Raw genomic sequence first — 21,509 nt, 5'->3', positions numbered from 1 at the left:
AACGCAAGCGCGCCTAGCGCGCGATATTTTCTCGGTCATGGACGATCGGGAGAGCTCGTTCTCTCGGACGCAGCTAAGCAGAAGCTCGATTAGATCGCCCATCGGTCGCAAGGCCTTCATCTCGACTGCTGCGACGACCACGGATACCCGGCGTCAGATTACGCCTCGACAAACCAAGGAAACGACCAGTCCAAAGGCGAGCGGAAGGTTCGCGGCTACTCACGCCGTGATGGACAACTTGAAACAGTGGGAGTTGGTGGAAGGTGATAGTGGTTTGCAAGTCGTGGAAAAGAGGAATGCAGCGAGTCCTCCTTCGAAGAAGACCGAGAACACCATGAGCCCTGGCAACGTTAAAACGACCCCACAACTTGCCAAGAAGGCTCTGCCACCGAGCATTGCCATAGACCCGAGCTTGGAGGAGAAGCTGAAGGCCTTCAAAAACTCAAAGATTGTTCAGCCTATCCCCATGCCACGGCACGAGCATGTCGACGACTCGAAGATTCCGATTAGTCTCGATTTGATCCTAAAGCAACAGCAAGGCTCGATCGTCGAGAGCACGGACATGCTCCAGCGATTGGAGCTGCAGGTCAAGGCCATCGAAATGGACACTTTAGCAGCCAGAACGCGTCAGTTGGAGACGAGCTCAGATTTCGAGCCAAAAATTCAGCTTCGATACAGGGAACATGAGGATCTGCTTCAAAATGTCACGGATGACGAGGCTGAGGGGTAAAGCTTTTTCTCCTGTGATCATACGAAACATCTCCGCTACGTACACTCGCGAAATTTCTTCCCAATACATTTCCAATGTTTTTTGTCTCTTTTTTCTTTTTCTTTTTTTTTTCTTTAATTTTTTTCTTTTCTTCTTTTTTTAATACCTTCTTGAGCCATTACGTTTGTTTACTCTATCCAACTCGGAAGTACTTTTAGTTTTGCTCACGTCCCCTTCTCTACACGTTGTCTCGCGAACCAAGACGTAGCTTCAGCCTCGCGTTAAAGTAAGAAACGGGGAAAAATGTTGATGGTGACTTAAAACGAAAAGGGCCTCTCCGTTGCATCGAGGAGACGCGACGAGGAACTCGACGGGAAACGCTGGGATCACAGTGAAGAAGCCCGCCTCGAAACTCTCGAGAACAGCCTCGGACACGAGGCGAGGACAAGAAGCGGAAATGTCCCTCCGAGCGCACGCAAAGGCACAGCAATCGCGTGTAGTCAGCCGTTCCGTCGTCCCTAAGAAAGACCAGCGTCATCAACAGCAGCAGCATCAGCAACAACAGCAAAACAATGTGGTTAGCGGTGCGCACAGACAGCCATTGGACATCATACAAAAGGGTGGTCAGAACGAAAAGGAGGTAGATATTGTTTGACGGATGACAATTAAATAGACCTACGTTTTTCTGGGCACTTTTTAACCAGCTAAGTATTGGCGGAGGAAAGGGAGCAGGGAGCAGAGATTTCGGGCGGGGAAAAACTGGATTAATATCCTTTTAATCTCTTTTCTGACTATCACTCTTCGTCGATCGCGATTTTTCTTTCATCCAGTTTAAAGAAAATTTCAATGTTTCTTCTCGATTCTCTACAAGCGTAGGTTCATCCTACAGACCCCCGATGAGTAGTGGAGCGCACAGAGTGCAGTGTGAACGCATCTACGCGTTCGACTCGCAGTCTAAGGCTCATCCGTTCGAGCTAAAATGATGCGGATCACTTCCCTGCCTCGTCGACTACGCGTATAACGTATCGCCTAACGATCGTGAGACCTGTCAAAGCCGATTAACCGCCTCCGCGTTACACGCTCCAAACCTTTCTCCTCGAACGCTGCATTTTTTTTCCTAGCGAACAGATTGCACGCGCTGCATACCGAATTCAAGGCCGAATTCGTGTTCCCAAACACGAAGAAGGTTTTTCTGCAACACCAGTGTGTTTGACTTTTTAGATTTCAACTCTTCCATATTTCCAGACCTTGATTCTATCGGCGAATACAAAGTGCATACGTTCCATACCTGTTCACGAATCGACATTTGACCCGATCTTTCGAACTCGATTGCTCTTCGGTATCTATTTAGAACATAACAGCCGAGAGGGTGGTTATAAAGAGTTTGCTAGGAGAGAAATCGAAATGTGTGGCGATTGGAGAGCGAATGTCGGTGATTCGGTGCGATCAGCTGACTGGGCGAAAACTCTGTTTCGATCGAATGGGACAGACGGGATAGACAGGGCATCTCTCCGGATGGATACAGGGGGAGAATAAGGGCGAGGGTATGAGGGTGATGTGCCGTGGAAATCGCGGTGGCGGTGATGGCGATGGCACTTAGTTTCGGCATAGGCGCATGCGTCGACCACCGTCGTCGTCGTCGTCGGAGGCGAAAGGGTGGTGGTTCGGTTCCATGCTTGGAACAGCCAGGGGGTGGTGGCACAGCGTATTGATTCTCCTTTCGCATCCCTCGGTTGTGAACTCCTCTCTGGGCGACTCTCGATTCGCTCGACTCGTCGAGGATAACGGAGAAGTTAGTCGCGTAGACGGTCGTAGACGGTCGTAGACGGTCGTAGACGGTCGTAGACGGTCGTCGTCGGACGACCGCGACGACGACCAGACTCGCCGAGTTCGTACAGTTTCTACTCGAATCGAACCGGGTCGCATGCGAATCGCTTCGAATCCTCCTACGCTCGCAAGCTAGACGACGAGGATGCGCTCCGCTCGGCCCTCGGTCAACCTAACCCACAGACGAAGACCGCCCGTGATCAGTGACGTCAGATACACCTGCGGCACACCTCCGAAGCCAAGATTTCGATCCTCGATCGGTTTCTTCGAGCCCCTCGGAGCCTCCTCGAATCGCCGCAGAAATCGTTCGCTTTAACGCTTCCAAGAGCAACAGCCGAAAACTGCTTTCGATCGACGTCCGCGATCAGAATTCAGTGAGATTCAGTGAGGTTCCAGCGCAACGAGCCTGAAGTCTGTGAGAATCTGTGCCGCGCCTGTCGAACGACCAATTGCTTCTCGTTTCTTCGGTGAATCGACAAACGTCCTCGGGCTTCGGGATCGAGACGCACCCGGGCGATTCTCGCGATTCTCGCGATGCCGCTTTTCTCGATTTACCACGAGTTTCGAGAGATACTGTAAACAGCAAGTACTTTCGCTGCCCAGTCAGCCGTCGATATGACCGCGGCGAACAGTGGTCAGTGATGCATAGTGAACGATAGCCTCCACGATTTTATTTTCGATATCTCCGGTTTCATTGGAAAGAGAAGAGGAAGGAGAAGGAGCTCCTCGGTAATCGTGGAATCGCTGTGAACCGAAGAGGGCGTCGCATTTTATTTTTGATGATCGCAGTTCTAGGCTTGCCGGCTGCTTCTCTTTGAATCCTCTTTTCTTGTCACTTTCGTTGCGAGTCAACGTCACTCTCTCGTCGTCTCAGGAGCACGCTATGTTTTAAGTAATCGCTGGCTCGCTCGTGCATCGTTTGCTCTGTGATTCGGCCGCATCGCTGAGATGGGCGAACACGAAGCTACGGAATAATAAACGCTGTATTGTGGAGGAACGATCGACCAAAAGAACCCGTGTACCTGATTATGCAGATCGTAGCTGGTTATCCCTCGTGAAGGACCAAAAATTCATTTATTTTCCATCGATATCGTTACGAATCTTGATACGAAAGGACTGTAAATACCTGTAGCGACCCTCGTAATTTTAGATGGATGCAGTGTCGGGACGCGTTGGAATTCCGAACGTATCGCGAACCCAAAAATGGCCAGAACGAACGAAAGACATGCGACAGATTTCCCTTTGGTCGGCATTGTCGATCGGACGTTTTCTTCGTAGCCTCGAAATATCTGCTTACTTTCGTTCAAACGAAGACCGTAGTAGTATTATTTAGAGAAGGAGGAGGAGAAGGAAAAGAAGGAGGTGTGTTGTGACCACATTGCGTATCACTCGCAAATGCTTCACGACAGAAAGTGATACGTGTTCAACGCCGATCCCACGTTCATTTTTCTGTTTTTCGGGACATCGAAACAATTGATCAAGCTGGCGGCCTCGAAAGTTGCTGCGGCCTCCTCTTGCAAGATGGTCACTCGTGTCCACACGAGGGTAATTGAACCATAAACAATTAATCCAACTGACCAGTGCCTGTTCTAAATGTTGTCTCATTTATCTCAGGTTTTTAATCTTAGAACTTGGCTGGATATTGAGTAATTGTATTGATTGCTATTAAGTAGTTGCCGCAGTTCGTTCAAAACAATCTATATCTAGTAAATTTTAACGAGGTTTAATTAATTCCATTGACGATCGTGTTGTCCCTGGAAATGTCAAGTGCGGTCGCGAGATGCATAGATAAATTCAGTGACGTGTGGTCGTAAAATCGTACACACCTAAGCAGCCTTCAGTCACAGTCGATTGACAGTCGCGATTGTATATAAACGAGTACTGCTCGTCGTGAGAAATAATCGTTGAATTTCGTGGCGGAATAGTTGAAGCTAATCAAATCGCGATTACAGAACTAAGTTCGAGGAAAACGATTTTCTAACGTAACAGTAACGTTTGCAGATAGTATGTGGCTTACATATCGTTAAGAGTTTGATCATTTATTTTGCTATTACAGACAGGGGATGGCGTGGGAGTGTCGAGTAGCGGTGGTCGGTTCTCCTCGAGAAGTCGGACATCGGAGGAGCCCCACATCGGCAAGTACAAATTACTCAAAACGATTGGCAAAGGTAACTTTGCCAAGGTAAAACTTGCCAAGCATTTACCCACCGGGAAGGAAGTGGCTATTAAAATAATCGACAAGACTCAGCTGAATCCCAATAGCCTTCAAAAGGTAAGCATCCTGTACATTAAAGGACGAGAAAATTGTATAGCGAGAGAAGAGACTGAATGTCGAATGAAACGTTTATTTTGCAGTTGTTCCGAGAAGTAAGGATAATGAAAATGCTCGATCATCCGAACATAGTGAAGCTTTTCCAAGTGATCGAGACTGAAAAGACATTGTACCTGGTAATGGAGTATGCTAGTGGCGGCGAAGTTTTCGACTACTTGGTTCTCCACGGTCGAATGAAGGAGAAAGAAGCTAGAGCAAAGTTTAGGCAGATCGTGTCTGCAGTGCAATACTGCCATCAGAAGAAGATTATTCACAGGGATTTAAAGGCTGAAAATTTGCTGCTCGACAGCGAAATGAATATCAAAATCGCCGATTTTGGTTTCAGCAATGAATTTACGCCAGGCAACAAGTTGGACACTTTTTGTGGATCGCCACCTTACGCAGCACCCGAACTTTTTCAGGGTACATACACGTAAAAACTTCCCATTAATTGATCTGACAAATAAAAAAGAAATAACATTAACGATGCTTCGTTTATCGTTAACAGGTAAAAAGTACGACGGACCCGAGGTAGACGTTTGGTCGTTGGGAGTAATATTATATACTTTAGTATCTGGCTCACTGCCCTTTGATGGTTCGACGCTAAGGGAATTGAGAGAAAGGGTATTACGAGGAAAGTACCGAATCCCCTTTTACATGTCGACCGACTGTGAACACTTATTGAAAAAGTTTCTGGTGCTCAACCCGGCGAAACGAGCCTCTCTAGAGGTACGTATCTGGCGAGACTTTGTTATGCAACCATTTATATCTACGCTTCTAACGATATTCTTCCTCTTTTTTCTTATATTTCCAGACTATAATGAAAGATAAATGGATGAATATGGGATACGACGATGACGAATTGAAACCGTACTTAGAACCTGAGCCTGATTATAAAGACCACAAGAGGATAGGTGAGTCTGCCAGTATGTACATAACACTTACTATTTATCGTTTGTTCTGCTAAATGTACTACTGCATCGTTTACGATCATTTCGAAGGAACTGAAATCGGCTTGTAGAGTGTTAGTCACAGTAAAATTGAAACACTGAACATTTAACATTTATTTAATGTACATTCCTTGAGGTATATGTAAATTATAAATTCAAATTGTAATCGGAAATGATCGTAGCTGAACAATTCTCGAACTCAGAATCGAGAATCGTGATGCAGTACACCTGCATGAACGTGTCGACATCTCAGGCGGGGTCTCCTAAAGTATAGGTTTGATAAATGATTTGATGAGAAGATTAGTAGTGTTAGATTAGTAGAAAATTAGTCTTAGACAAGATAATACTATACGATAATTAAGAAGAGATGTCTGCTTACGCATTTTTCTTTGCACAGCAACTCACCGAGCTTCTTTTGACCGTTTTTCTTTGCTTCCATACCTTCGTGGTCGTGAAATTTCCATCAGTAACGGGAGGGCGGATCGTAGAAAAGGTGGGAGGGATCATCAGTCAATGTATCTATCAGTATCAGCAGTGTCGTTGAATCGATCGTTTTGTGTTCTTTCAAGTCTCCTTAATGGTTATGACTATGCCGCTACGCTTGTATGTTTTAGAGGCCCTGGCTAGTATGGGGTTCACGAGAAGCGAAATAGAAGATTCGTTGGAACAGACCAAGTACGATGACGTGTTCGCCACGTACTTACTCTTAGGAAGGAAAACGACCGATGTGAGTAAAACGATCGAGCATTAACGATTTCGATCGGAACGCAAAGTAAAATCATCTGACTGTGAATAATAGTGTTTCGTTTCGTAGCCTGAATCGGATGGTTCGCGATCAGGCAGTTCATTGTCTCTGCGCAACATTCCACCGCAAGCTGGTTCAGGTGGTGGAAGCGGCGGCGGCGGAGGGGGAGGAGGCGGAGGAAGCGGAGGAGGAACGGGTGGTGCCGTGCAGAGTCCATCGCACAGAGGTGTTCACAGAAGTATTTCCGCCAGCAATCCAAAACCCAGTAGACGTGTTTCGTCCGGTCATGATACAATTCGTAAGTGAATGACGTCACTTCCTTAGCCTTCACTCTCCTACGAGCTAACGTTTCAATTGATCGTTGGATAGCAATATCGAGTTGACGCGCGAAAGTTAAACGAAAGAAAGAAGCAGACGTTTAGGTGAGAAATAGAAGAGGAGAACGGCTACGTGAATCGTGTTTCGTTGTAACGAAAGTTGCGCGTCGATCGGTCGAAATGTCTGCGTTTCAGTGAGAGAGCTCCATCGATAATCGATATTCCTAGAGTAAACGATGTAAAAGTTAAGTAAGTGTTTGTAACTCTTGCTTGGCAAATAACCCATTTACTGCATTAGGAGGCGCACCCAGCCCAGGAAACGCGACGAACCATAATCATTCAACCGCTACAACCGGCGGAACAGTAACTGGAAGTGGCGGTGGTAGTAATTTTAAACGACAAAATACTGTAGATGCAGCCACGATCAAGGAGAACAGTGCTCGTGTATCGGCGAGTCGACCCTCAGCCCAAAGGAATAGCCAATTAAATACCAGTGAGTTTTGTTGTTGTCTCGTAATCATTTTTATTATAATTTCAAGGTCCTTATATAGTCGTTTGCAATGTTACATTTTTAAAGCTTTAACGAAAGTACATACCCGCTTTGGATAAGGTTGCTACAATCCCTTTCCTAGTCCAAGGTTTATTTAATTCATCATTTACATTTGTTCCTTTTTGTGTCGCGTTATAATTGTGTCTTAATTCGAAAGTTCGGGTATGCATTGCTAATCATAGAATTATACGGTGGTGTTATCGCAAAGCATCTTAACGTGCCCGACGATGACACCATACCATACGTCTTTAATATAGGGTTACAGATTGTTCTTGTACATGTGCGTAATTTCAGCGTCGTATCTGCCTCTGCAATCCTTTTGTAGAAAATTTGTTTTATTCTGTTGAAGTTATTGTATCTTTTTAGTTCGTTGACATATCAAAAGGCTTGACCCTCTTCTTAGGTCGAAGCAGATGAGACGTTGTATAATCCCAAGTGTCTAGTCCTTTCTGATATTCGTTGCAATGCCTGTTATAATTTAAAGTACGCTGCTTTGTTTTGTGTTGAACTATATCTAATGAGGCTTGCAGTGACAATGTTCATTCTAGGCGTGGGTACAAGTGCCTGTGATAGGGCATGGGCAGGCAAGAGCAACACGATGAATGCAGGGGTAGGTGGAGGTCGGCCTCTCACCTCACCTGCCCCTGGTTCTGTTGGTCGGCGTAGTACCATCTCCTACGATCAAGCAAAAACGTCCTCTTCGTCTACCGAAAGAACCAACGACGCAACCAGGTATAGTGACATCCATTTCAATAGATTCTCTCCATATAAATCGATGCAAACAATTTCAACGTAAAAATATAGTCACACAAAGTAGGCTATGTCTTTCTACAGATTACAGGTAGACACTGGATCAATACGATCAAGTGCGAATACTTTTTTACAGCATCCCATCGAACCAATGCTCGAGTCACGATAAATATGACAATGTGCTCGCAAAAATGATCCAGTGTTTACGATGGTAAATTTTGTTGTACATTTCTGAACGCACATGAACAAAAGTTCGATTCGTAATTGGATATTTTGCAGTTTTTTGTTGACTAAACATTTTCAATCGTACCAACTAACCATAGGCGACTGATTTTCGTGTGTTAAGTATACTAAACCAATTTAAATGAAACTTTTACAAAGAATCGGACAATAACAAGAATCTGTCATTAAGCCTCAGGGAGTTTATTTGTTTGTTGCGTTGCTCTAGCATGTTGGCTGCTGCCTGCAAATCGTTCATTGCAGACCACTTTCTTTATGGCTTGACAGATGTTGACCGAACAAATAGTCTAATTAAACATGTATACATACAGATGCTTGCTAAAAATTATACCGAGCTACATTTACATTCACATGTCTCCACTCTGTTTTTACAGACATACATTGAGATTTACAATTGCGCATATGAATATGTGTTCGAATGGACGAGTCAATGCGTGCGCGGCTGAGAGTATAGAGAAAAGCCTTAATTTCATCACACAAATCTCATTCTTACATCTCTGTGTCCACATTCTATTCCTAGTACTATAGAATCCCCACACACTATAATTATTTGTAACACAAACCACTGTTCTCTTAACTTAGGTCCGTTCCCTCTTAGTATCCCCATAACATAGCCCATATCCTATCAATCTTCAACGAAGATTGTGTGTTTCGCTCGGTATATTTTTCGGTAAATACCCCTCATTCGAGCACCGTATAGTTGGTTGAACGTGCAGAATGTCGATCGAGTATCGGTCCCTTCCTTGTGGGCATGAGTCGATCGTCTGTACCAATCACCGATCGATTTCTAACATAGTTCGTCGATGTCGTTTATAGTCAAGACATCGAAGAAGCTTTACAAGGCTTCTTCTGCCAAGTTAACATGGTGTTCGTACCGGTGAAAGTTCACCAAGGGACAGTACATTTTTAACCCGTCCGTTTATATAAACAGAAAAGTAGCAAAGTAGGGCCGGGCAGTTTGTTGATTAGTTTTGTGCACAGCCTGGGCGAGGGCACTAGACCAACGCGGGGTCACACCAAGTCTGCGAGCATCAGCGCAGGTCACCGTTCCTCGAGTGGCGTACCCCCCAGCGACCATTCACTACTGGACCCTCAACCACGCAACGCCCACAACTCCTTACTCGCAACTGCTGACCCTCTTAGACAGAGGTACAGGTCCCCGATGCCTTATCAACCGACCTATATACATTCCTGTGCTAGATGTCCCAAAAGTCTAACGTGCAATCTGTCGCGTCACCCGTTACTTTCACGTCGTCTCGATTTCAATTTATACATCGTCCGACATGGAAACGATGCATCCACTTTTCCAAATTCCACGCTAGACTATTGGAGTACACCCTGTACTGCGAGAGATATTCGGATACATTTATTTTTTTTTTTTCATTCATTTATTTACTTCTTTCTTGGGCCACTAACTCTCTTAGGGTAACTTTTAGAACTTTGCCATTTGGTATGCGCGTCGAACAGTGTTACGACGAGGCCGTTGTGCAATTCAACGGTGCTTCCAAGACGTCTTCGTTGCGAAGTATTGTCCTCGTAGGTGCTCTAGGACAGTTTCTGGTCATTTATTCCACTTATTTTGTTTCATTTTTCTTTCTATGCATGACTACTTCATTAGTTCTCTATTCTGATCATCGGCTTTGGTCACATTTACATTTTTCAATATCTCGTTTCTCGTACATCCCTACGCAAACGCGGGCGCAGTTAAACATTCTCGGTCGAAGTTGTCCCTGAATTAACAATCAAACTGCAGAACATTATACGTAGAACAACCTAACGTCATCGTTGATGCAGTAACTTGCATGTACATATCTTGTAGTGAATCTCTTTAGAGTTTAGAGCGACATTTTTATAGATATACCTATGTATATAAAATTACAATTCTAACGTATCGTATCCTAATAGGAGCTCTGTACATTAAGATACAACTTGTACAGTTTCATGTTTCCATTTGTACACTTAAAATAATTACACTTAAAGTAACATTAGAGAAACTGTCAAACGAAGTTTTACCATCATCTCACGCATCGATACATTCGCTGTCAAGTTAACCATTTTCGCCTTCTCCGCACTTCATCGCGTAACAATGAAACAGACTAACTTTAATTAACTCTAATTAACATTAACTGGTATGTTCTATCGTCGCATGTGCAAACAAGTAAACTGTTTCAGTACGTTATTACGCGATCATCGTGTAACTTCCACTAGCGTAAAACTAATTTCTTTAGAGTTTTGCTTTCTTAGCCCAAACTGTACTGAAGCTTGTGTTCTGCAAAACGTAGAGACATCGCTTTGCATACTCTTGAAACTGTCCCTTTAAGGACGTCGCGCTAAAATTTGAGAATCTATATTTTATTGTTTTCTGTTGTGTATATAATATATATATCTACTTTTTTGCATCTTGTCTCTTGCTTCTTTCGTAGCGAAAGCTATGCCAAACGGAAACTAAAGGTTCTATTAAACGCACAAATTTCTAGTAAAGAATCAACACGAACAAAGCAATTATTACGTATATGAATACATATTATACATAGCCTCTACAATGAACAATATTAATGTAATAAAAAAACCCTTTCTACTTAGCTTGGGTGTTTCTCCAAGCAATAGACTGGCAACACCTACAACAGCAGCATTTCCTCGAAATGTTCCAAGTCGTAGTACGTTCCATTCTGGCCAGAATAGAGCACAGCGAAATCATACTCAGGTTCGTATATTTAAATACTTCAATTCAGTATAAAGATAATATATTATAATCCATTGGTTGAAGGCTATCGATTTCTTCCAACGAGTGTAATTACTAGCATTAATTGTCACAACTATTATGTGACTTTTTTTTAACTAGATTACTATAAACAATTATTTTTAATGAATATTTTAGGGTCACACTCACACACAGGACACGAATGCGATTAGCCCGCTAGCGAGACCGTCCTTTTTCTCAAAATTATCCTCGAGGTTCTCCAAACGGTAAGTTCTGTCGACTCGACGTCCATATTGTGCTATAAAATAGACATTTCCGATATTTGACAGCATGCTAGTATACACGTACCACTGTAAAGTACCACCGTTCGTTCGCAATTAAAATATACATCTTAGATGTACGATTAAACTTCGATCAAGTTGATTCGATTTTGGTAAACGGCGCGGCGCGCTAATTGTTCCGCGTGAAAATCGAGCGATTCTTAGTACGTAAATGAATTGGACGATTTGATAAAGACGTTTTTCCGGGGGATCGAGCAAAAGAGTATCGCAAGAAGTGCCAAATTTTCAGGTGACAATCGCGTCAACGACGAAACGAGTCGAAAATCTCCGGCAATTTTGTTTCACTTGAATTTTCTGCGCGGCAGATCAATTGGGTTGGTCGACTGTGTCTCCTAATTGATTGCCCGAGCTATTGAGAGGGAACTAAAGCATACGACACGGCAGCTTTTGCAGTGGGCTCCCGATGCATGCGTAGCTATCGCCCCGATAGAACGAACGATCTTGGACTGTGTTTATACTCATGCTGGAATATAGTTTAAACCAATCGAACCTATCGTTTGCATGTGATGTGACATTTCTGTTTTAAGGATGCACAATGACTATGTAATTCTGAGAACTGAATACCGATACGATATACACGTCTTATATCGTATGATATTTTTTTACACACATGTATACATATGTATTAGAATTGTACGATACGATCGGCAGACGATCCGATGAGCCAGCAGCGACCATTATCAGTGAAAGCCACGAAACACGTAGCTTGCCCATGATACATTTCGTAGTTTGATTTATTTTCATGCGCTATTATGATCCTGAAGCGAAACGCGTTCGCTCGCTCGTTACCATCTTCTTCCCCTTTCTTCCCTGTCCGATAAACGTTTTACCCGAAAGATTTCTTAGCACCCTTTAGTTGACTTTTTCATAGAGAGAGTGTTCTGGCCTCTGTCTCGCAGGAATAGGTACGATTCGATCTCGAAGAAGAGTCGAAATATCCACGGGCACCATTAAGCTTCGTCCATACCGTGTCCATTTCGCCGAAAAAGAGAGTCCAATCTTCGAATTCATCGACGAAAGTGATATACTGCTTGGCTGAGTTCGAGCCACCTCGCATACTCATTGTGCATCCCTTTTTGACATGACTGTAGCGAGGCATATCCTTGATTTATTATCTACCTTATATATATATATATTATATATATATACATATATATGGGACTTTGATGATCTTGTCGCATACAGTATTTGGATAAACATGACGATGCGTGTTGAGATCAGACGCGTAGAGAGCAAGAAAAGCCGGGGTAAAAAAAAAACAGTAAATAGTTGGAACCGAGGACACGCAATGCCACAGAATAACGAGAGTAACCCACCACTCTTCGCCATTGACACGTTGTAACTTTCACGATATGGTCACTGTACTCATCGTCGCTAGAGGACAGGTCAGAGGCAAAAAGTTCGCCCAGTTGTCGACACAGAGCATAGCCATTGGTGCATCGCTTAATTCTTGATAATTACGGATTAATTTATACCGGTGTGTGTATTGTATGCTACAGGACATGAACCGATTAAGTTTGGCTTCGTTCAAGTATCGACAAGCAAAATGGCCATAGAGACAGACAAACGCGGCATGCTCGCAGCGCCTAACGCATTTGCGATCGACCTGGAACAATGGCAAACATTGCGCTCGTTACTGGCCTACGCTCCACGGATATCCGGACGCGTTCGAGACTAAAGAAAACTGTAGCGACTCGAGGTGACCATTGCCTCCGTTATTCTGTGGTGTCTGCGTATCGCCAAGATTCAGAATCGAGGAACCTCTCTTCTTTCGAAAGGACTTTGTTGCATTCGACAGAGTATCTTGAAAACGAACGTACATCGCGCACACTGAGGCGTGTACGATTCGATCGCAACGATTCGAGAATACGAATGTCTTCCTGACGCTACGCTACGATGCAGGAAGGCGCCTTATCCACTTAGATATACCACTCGAATTTGTGCCTTTCCTAACTCAGCCTGCCAATTATAGCAAACGTGCACTCTGATGCCGCTCGTCCGGAGTCCTATACCCAATCTTCTTTCTATTTTTATACGTATTCGTATTCATAATCGTCATGACACGTTCTTTCACTCCTTCCTTCTGCCCCATTAGAGCAATAAAACACGCGTGTGCTGACCGTTTGTCGATCTAGTGCGAAAAGATAGCTAAGTAAAGATTTCGGGTAGAATCGCGAGAATTTGCGGCTTAAAGGCTCCTTCAGATTAGTCGAGTCACTTGCATTCAAGCTGCTGGAATTCAAGGTATTCGAATAATGTGAAGGAGCCTTAGGAACTATGTTGCGATGCATCTGAATGCTCAATGGACTTTTACAGTACTGCCCAGATAAAGGCTCATAGACTGAACGCTTAACCGAGATCGGTAGACAGATTCTAAAAACTCGAAGTGTTCATAGAATCAGTACTGTATAAAATTCTGTGCGTCGCGTAACACGGTTCTAGAATGCAAAAGCGACTATACGAAAGTAGATACCCAGTAGATTGATCGTAACGTCGCAGAATCATTTGCCTCGGTAAAGTTCGTCGTTTTCGTGATAACAGTCATTGAAGAACATTTGGTTAGTTCGATTCTCTGAAGCCTCGTAACTCGTGAAAACTCGTTGTCGTTGTTCGTACTCTCCCCGATGGACCGTAACGAGCAAAGGCAATCCAGTAGTCGAATTTCGACGTTTTTGAGTCGCAACGACTATCCAGTGTGTACGTGAGAAGGGAAAACTGACGAACACGTGCACGTTGCATAGGGGGGAAGTGGTATAATTGTACTAATAAAACGTTACACGATCGATTTCATGAAGACAATGAAATACATATGAACTATTCGTACATTGACAGGTTTTCTAAGTGAAGGATGAAGTCTCGCCTTGTTTCCCTCGAGCCGAAATGAGAGCGAGCCGCATGCTGAATATCGAGTAACGGCAATATATAGCCACTTTCCTGGCAAAATAGTTTAAATCCGATTGAGTGGCCAAGCGTGACTTCCTATATACCGTATTCCTTTAATCTATTTTTTTTTCTCTCTCACTCTCTCTGTTTGTTTGTTAACGCTCTTATCTAGGATTATAATGAAATGGTCGAAAAACGTTATCTCCTTGTACCGCAGTGTAAAATGTGATCGCGGGAAAATATGTTGGGTAGCAATTACGTGTAAGATTTACATCATGGATCTGTTCTATATTCCATGAGCGAAGTTTTCATCGTTCGATTTAAGAACGTCGTAGCTGCATTTTTCTTCCTCCATTCAGATAAACTAAGAAGTTCGAAACGATCTTCGAGTATTTTTTATTTTTTATTTCTTTTTCTTATTGGTATCCAACATAAATTCCTCACACCGAAGAAGAAACGTAGAATTTGTGTGTGGCTTGATACCAAGTTTACATTGAACATGAATTCGTTTGTATACGGTAAAAATGATTGTTCGCAAAACGATTCTTATATCGATTCTTTCGTCCGATCTAGAGTGCATTTCTTTATATGGATATACGTGTATATCGCGATATACATATGATGCGTGTAATTTATGTAAATATATTACTCCCGATATATAACTACAGTATTTTCATTCGTAAAGTATTTTGTACAGTTTCGTAACATGATGAAAATAAACTATATTTTGTACGCTAAAATATGTCGAGGAATAGTTGAGCGCGCGAAAAATCGGCGACGGGTGGACCTTCAAAGAATCGATATCGGACTTACCTTATCTTACCGTGTAGCGCACGGTTTCGCGATGTTTTTCTCTCTTTCTCTCTCCCTTTCTTCCCCCTTTTTTTATATCGGTTTCCTTGGTTCCCTCATATTTACCATTAATGTACACGATTCCAATTATATATTTTTGTACAATTTATTTGGTGCAATTCAACGAGTACAATACGTTTTGGTTTTCCAAGGCTGAATCGCAATAGAGAAACAGTAAAATAGTTAAAGGCATTCCACTCCAGTTTCTTCTCTTCGCATGCCTTTTAACGCTTCCATCGAATCAAGATAATTTACCAACCATCAAATAAATGTTTTTATACGCTATTCAGGTTGCACGTATAAATAGCAAATCACCGTAATTATGCATTTCCTATTTACTTTTCATTGTTTGCTTTTATTCACTAAGAAAAGAGGAACGACGAGGTCTTTCCATCCTTATTTGTATGACCAAACGGTACATTAATGCTTAAAAATTGATCACGTCTCTAAATTAACTAACGGACTAAACAAAGCGCGCTATTCAATTGCAGCTACAACTAGTTACAATTACGACACCATCCGCTTTTTGTTCATTACGTTGACGCGTGATATATATCCTATAGAAACTTATATCGAAGCGAAATGTAACGCGCGAACAAGAGCAAACATTCAGCAGAGACAGGCCATTAACAATTGGTTACTCGTTTCTTTTGTATATTAATTATTGTAACTCGATTCATATTGTATTAATTAATCGATAGAAATATATAATGTAGAAATTCGTACGCAATTAGTAGACGAAATTCATCGTGTCCGAAGGATTTTGAAATTTGCGTAAACCGGAGATTACCCCGTTACCTAAACTGCGTGTATCTCTCCTTCTAATATTGTACATTTTGACACGTATTTTGCTAAAAGAAGGAAAAAGAACAGGAAACAGATGCACTAGTATTTTCAGATCACGCGTAGAGCATATACGTAACCAATGACAATTATCGTGTTATTATTTATAAAAACGATAAGAGAAAGAAGACAAGAAACAATGAAAATTTTGTAACGCGTTCTGTAACCCGTGAAGGAAACAAGAATGAACGAAGCTGCGAATGTGCGTACGAGTGAGGGAGTGAATGAACGAAGAGAGAGGAAACGAAAGAAAGCGTGGCCTTGAGTTACATTAGCAACTAAGATCTTATTTAGATCGTTTACTTTCACGGATCGGGAGAAGTTTGTACTTATGTTTTACTTCTACTTCAATAATTGCATGGCGATACAAATATGCTTTACGTGTAATTTTAGCGTTTTTTGGGCGATCCCATCCTCCGAAAGCATGAAGCAATCGTGATCGTTGTTCACCGACGATCTACGATTGTCTTTCCAGTTTCTTACTTGATTTGTACGTTAATCATGATAGTCGATGTTCGAATATTCTTTGTAATCGGTTTGCCAATACGTTTCAATCAGATATAGACGTTCGTATGTACATTTCACCTTATCAGGCGCAGAAAGGATTAATCTGTCCCTACCGTGCTCGCGAAATTGAATGCGTAAAAAACTTATTATAGAGTATTGTAGCGCGGAAACGGAAATTAAGGAAGATAAAATCGATAGCGCGTTCCTGAGGCCATCCGACGAACAAAGATATTATAAGCATGCACGTCAGTAAGAAATAGGGAAAAATATGAAAGCACTCGAAGAACTAGACCGTTTTATACGTTATGACGCGTATAAAGGGAAAGAAAAAGAGCACGGTAACGTTTATACGCAAGATACATGGAAATATAGCACATCTGTAAATGGTTTACGCTCTTTGCTGCACTCCAACTCTGTACCCGTCCAAACGTCTAGCGGATCGTTTTAATGATTTTTTCTTTTTTCATTTTCTTTTTGTTCCTTCTTTTTCTGTTCTTTTTTCAATCATTATTTCGGTCGAAGCTGATTATTCGACGAACCTGGCTTACAAGTGTCTGCCTTAGATCTTTCGAAAATGGAGGGCAGTAAATAGCTCGTAAAAACAGGATAGAGATATTATTTAAAATAATTTTAAGAAGCAATAATTATTTCTTATTAATAAACATACTGAAACTGTCTTGTATATGTGTTGTATCAATTTATTTCCGACTCCTCTGCTAAAAAGGAATCTTTTGTTCGCGCGAAAATGCAAATCGTTCTGTGCCTTCGTTGTGCTTACGACTTTCACGAAAATATTACGTACGAAGAATTGACTCGTTTCGAATAACAAGCAAGATTCCACGGACGTTTATTTTCATAGCAACTATTAAAATACTTTTCCATCATTTCTGAAGTAAAGAAAAAATCGCTGAAACTGTAACAGTAACAGAAATACTAATTTTAACAAAACATAAAAACTATCGTGCCTCGTCCATTTATCATTAAGAGGTCCATACAACACTTTCGGTTGTATCGAGACTCTCAGTGTCTGGCGATAGTTGTGCGGTGGTGATAGAATGGTGGTGGTTATACATATAAACTGAATTTGTTGATTTAACGATTTATCATATTTAGTGTTTGTTAGCAACTGCCTTTGTTTTGTTATTTCAGCCCCATGGACCCATCCGTACCCCCCAAGCACCCAGTAGTGAGGTACGTTGCTGCATACCATCATACCACGACCACCCTTACTTCTTTATTTCATTTCTTTTCTTTTCTTTTCTTTTCTTTTCTTTTCTTATATTTCTTTGCTTTTTTATCTGTTCGATTCGTTTACACTTGCTTAACTTCCTCTTTTTGCTTGAAACTTGTTTAATTTCTTTAATCCTTATGACTTCATACGTACTTGCACAGCACTTCGTGCGACTCAGAGTACGAAGTAGTCGTTTACCGCGAATCGAAAGGTTTGGTACTTTGATGAACGTCAACTCAGAATTGCAGAAAACCTTGTGATATCTCTTAGAACAAGGTTTTATTACTTGGCTAGTCCAAGCGTTCGAAGATTTCATAGAGTCATAGAGCAATCCTGTGATCTATTCGTGCGATTGATCGTAGAAAGCAGGTGCTTTTGACATGCTTCATGCTCTTTCACTGTTTCTCTCCTCTTTTTCTGCTTTTGCTATTGCTTTCGAAACAGTTTATACACCTACCATTGAAGAACCACACGCGTCACTCGTAAAATAAAGAAAGAAAGTTTTAAAGAATTTCGAAAGGATATACTCGCGAGTAAGTTGATCGCATATCCGGCACGATAACACGAAGAGCACTAGTAGAAGACTCGAAATCCTTCGCGCGCCTCTGTGACACAGCGTGTCACTAGACGTTTCAAAGAGAAACTTGTAAATTTGTCAATGTGTATGCGACAAACATTGCATGCGTGCACGAATGTGATAATCACGGTAATGTTTTACGTTTTATGTTGCGAGTCTGAGAAATATTGAACGATCGATGGCTTACAGAATCTTATTGCACGGTTAACTCAGACTTTCGTCGCTAGATATTGACAGGCCTGAGCGACGGAGAAGACGGGATCTTCGCATCGCGACAGAGGTTTGCGCGATTGCGAAGAAACTGGTCGGCACGATAGAATCGTTGAGACACGCGAGATGTTGAAAAGAATATGTGTTTTGGCATGCGTTTGCCGTTTAGTCGCGAAACTGGAACGGTTTTAAAACGTTGTTTTGTTACAGCGGAGCAACCACTAACGATGAGCAGGTTAAACCACGAAGCCTGCGTTTCACTTGGAGTATGAAAACGACCAGTAGTCGAGATCCGAACGAGATCATGTCCGAAATACGAAAGGTATTGCCACTGGAACGTCGTAAAGCTTCTCCTATGTCGGTTTCTCCTTTCTAGGAAGAGTCGAACCCCTAGGGGGAATAGCTTTGGACAAGATATATGAAATTATGTAAACCGATGGGAAAGGATTGTTTATTAACAGTTTGTCGATCGCTTCAGGTATTGGACGCCAATAAGTGTCAGTACGAACAGCGCGAAAGGTTCCTGTTGCTGTGTGCGTACGGCGACTCGGCGACAGACAGCAAAGTGCAGTGGGAAATCGAAGTTTGTAAACTGCCACGACTCTCTCTGAACGGCGTTCGCTTCAAGCGCATCTCGGGCACGTCGATCGGTTTCAAAAATATTGCCAGTAAGATAGCGAACGAACTCAAGCTGTGACTGCCGACAACTGGCTCCATAGCCACCCGCACCAATCCGTGATCGATCCCACGAGCCCCCCACGGCCATCGACCACGTTTATTCTTCCTTCCTTTTGCTGACACTTGGATTCCAACTTCGATTCCAGCCCCAGCCCTAACTGAGAACCACACCGACGACATCGGTTCGCTCAGCGGCTCGCTCAGCGGCTCGCTCAGCGGCTACCTTAAGCAGTTGTCCTAGCTGAACGATGATCAGAAACCTCAGCCGAACCGAATCTTAACCGAGGTCTCAGCCAGCCAGTTCTTCTCGAATACCTGGAATACTGTGATCCGCGACGGCTGAACGCAATATTTCGAATACTCCCGAGTGCCAAAATGGAACTAGAGGTCGGTTTTTCGAATCGTCTCTGCGCGAGAGAACAGGGACGAAGGAGCGAAACAGACGGTGGGAGGGAAGGTGAAGAAGGGAGAAGAAAGGGAAAGAACGAGGAAGAGAAACGAATCGGCTAATTGACCGGGCGTGCGCGTGAAATCGGCATCGAACGCGACGATCGAGTGAAAGTGTCCGAGTTACGCTTATAGATCGAATCACGCTCATCGTTCGCTATACTTTCCGAATTCTACCGAGACGATCGTTCCAAACTTCAAGCGCCGTGATAGGAAGCGTTTACAGTATTATCTATTCGGAGAAACTCTCTCGGTGTACATAACTGAAGGCGATCCGTTTGTATTTTGCACGTTTCACCGCTCATTTCTAATTTTGTCCCGAATTTTTTTCCCTTCTTCTCGCTAAACACTGGGACACTCAAAGATATCCAGCGGGAGTACTCTATTGTATTTCAACTGTGCCTAATGAAGCATTATTAATAAAATACACGTTTTCCTTAGAGGAGAAGATGGGGAACGGTGGGATATAAGGAAAAGTAGGAGAAGGGGAGAGAAAAAGCGTACTGTACCTCGGTTGTACCTCGGAAAGTTAAAGACGTTCGATGAACGCGTGTTATACTATATGCATATACATACTACATACCATTATATACACATACATACGAAACATGCATACATTACATACATACAACATGCATACATACAGAACAGCTACGACGTCGAGAGCCTTTCTTTTCGCGAAATTGTTCTTTCTTTCTGTTTTTTTAGAAGTACCTTTCACGCGCGTGTAAGGGAAATTGAAGAAAACGAGCGATCCGTTTGTAAATAACCGATCAGTTTCTCGAGAAACTTGTAAAAGAATGCATAGAATTGTACTCGTATCAAGAAATCACTTCACATACTACCTTTTGTCATTCATTGAATGTTGATAGGAATTCGACCGCTTGAAGCGCAGCGCGAAAACGTACTGGCACGCTCGCGCCGAACCATTTACTTTTTGCGAATATTTCTACGATACTTTACTTTTTTATATCATAAGTTTAGAACTATGCAGCACTCTACAGACGATAGCCGATTAATTAACGCGTAATGATTATTATTATTATTATATTATTATTATTTTTATTTCTATTTTTATTCATAGTATACATGTAATATCACAACGCAGTGTTAAATGAAAAAAGAAGAAGACAAAGTGGAAGAGGAGCTATTAATTAACAAACTATAGAATTGATCCAGGTCGAGTGATTCGAACTCGTAGATGAAGCGAGTTGAGATGCAAGTACTTCGCTCTGAGAGAATTCCGGGATATATACCTAGCAAACAAATATGCACGCGCGCACGTTTATCGTCGATTATGAGATCTGTTCTTTCTGCGAATGATACCGTATAAGAAAGATTATATTTAAGTATTGTAATTGGCTATACACTATTACGCTATTTAACCTTTTATTCGCAGATGTATTCGCGGTTGAATGAAATTAAATTAGGAATTATTGTAAATGTAGAGGCGATCTAGAGACTTGGTGTATATAAATAATATAATATACAAAGGTACTAAATTAACCAAACGAATAAAGCCTCACGTCAAGAACATAAATAAGAAACTATATGCGGAAAGACGAGAAGGAAGAAGTAGGATAGGGAAAGAAAACGGAGAAGCAAAAGGAGACCAGAAACGCAGGAAAGAATGCAATCTCGGGATTCGAGTATCGCGAACTTTTTATATTTGCCTAAGATTAATCGAGTACAGTACTAATAGGCAATGACTAATTTATTTAAATAAATACAAAACTCGAATGATTTTTTCACGTTTCTAACACGCGTAACACACGCGTAACACACGCGTAACACACGCGCGCGCTCACGTACACACGGTCACACACATACATACATGCAT

At 42.4% G+C, this 21,509-nt stretch overlaps 1 protein-coding gene across 8 annotated transcripts; it reads left to right on the top strand.

Moving 5' to 3' along the window:
* The first annotated feature begins 37 nt into the window (after window positions 1-37).
* On the top strand, window positions 38-19,245 carry LOC143185386 (serine/threonine-protein kinase MARK2). Of its 8 annotated transcripts, none has more exons than XM_076388333.1 (17): window positions 38-726; window positions 1,040-1,349; window positions 4,593-4,808; window positions 4,892-5,270; window positions 5,356-5,576; window positions 5,662-5,761; window positions 6,195-6,290; window positions 6,412-6,524; window positions 6,612-6,840; window positions 7,158-7,352; window positions 7,958-8,141; window positions 9,381-9,548; window positions 10,983-11,103; window positions 11,278-11,366; window positions 17,676-17,717; window positions 18,755-18,866; window positions 19,023-19,245. In XM_076388333.1, the coding sequence occupies exons 1-17, from the start codon at window positions 38-40 to the stop codon at window positions 19,239-19,241; spliced, it is 3,483 nt and encodes a 1,160-aa protein (XP_076244448.1). In that variant the 3' UTR covers window positions 19,242-19,245. The 8 variants fall into 8 exon arrangements, with proteins under 8 accessions (XP_076244448.1, XP_076244446.1, XP_076244451.1 ...); XM_076388331.1 differs by having other exon boundaries at window positions 7,940-8,141; XM_076388336.1 differs by lacking the exon at window positions 6,195-6,290 and having other exon boundaries at window positions 7,940-8,141.
* Window positions 19,246-21,509: the final 2,264 nt, after the last annotated feature.

The sequence above is a fragment of the Calliopsis andreniformis genome, chromosome 12, assembly GCF_051401765.1.
Source record: "Calliopsis andreniformis isolate RMS-2024a chromosome 12, iyCalAndr_principal, whole genome shotgun sequence".
NCBI classification, from domain to species: Eukaryota; Metazoa; Arthropoda; class Insecta; order Hymenoptera; family Andrenidae; genus Calliopsis; species Calliopsis andreniformis.
Note: the sequence above shows the minus strand (reverse complement) of the source record. Positions and strands in the feature narration are given on the sequence as shown.

Excerpts from the sequence above, each read along its gene's own strand:
- LOC143185386 (XM_076388331.1), top strand. The coding sequence starts at position 38 with ATGGACGATCGGGAGAGCTCGTTCTCTCGGACGCAGCTAAGCAGAAGC. Across the intron at positions 5,577-5,661 it reads CGAAACGAGCCTCTCTAGAG|ACTATAATGAAAGATAAATG; the intron begins GTACGTATCTGG and ends TTATATTTCCAG. Across the intron at positions 6,291-6,411 it reads GAGGGCGGATCGTAGAAAAG|AGGCCCTGGCTAGTATGGGG; the intron begins GTGGGAGGGATC and ends TGTATGTTTTAG.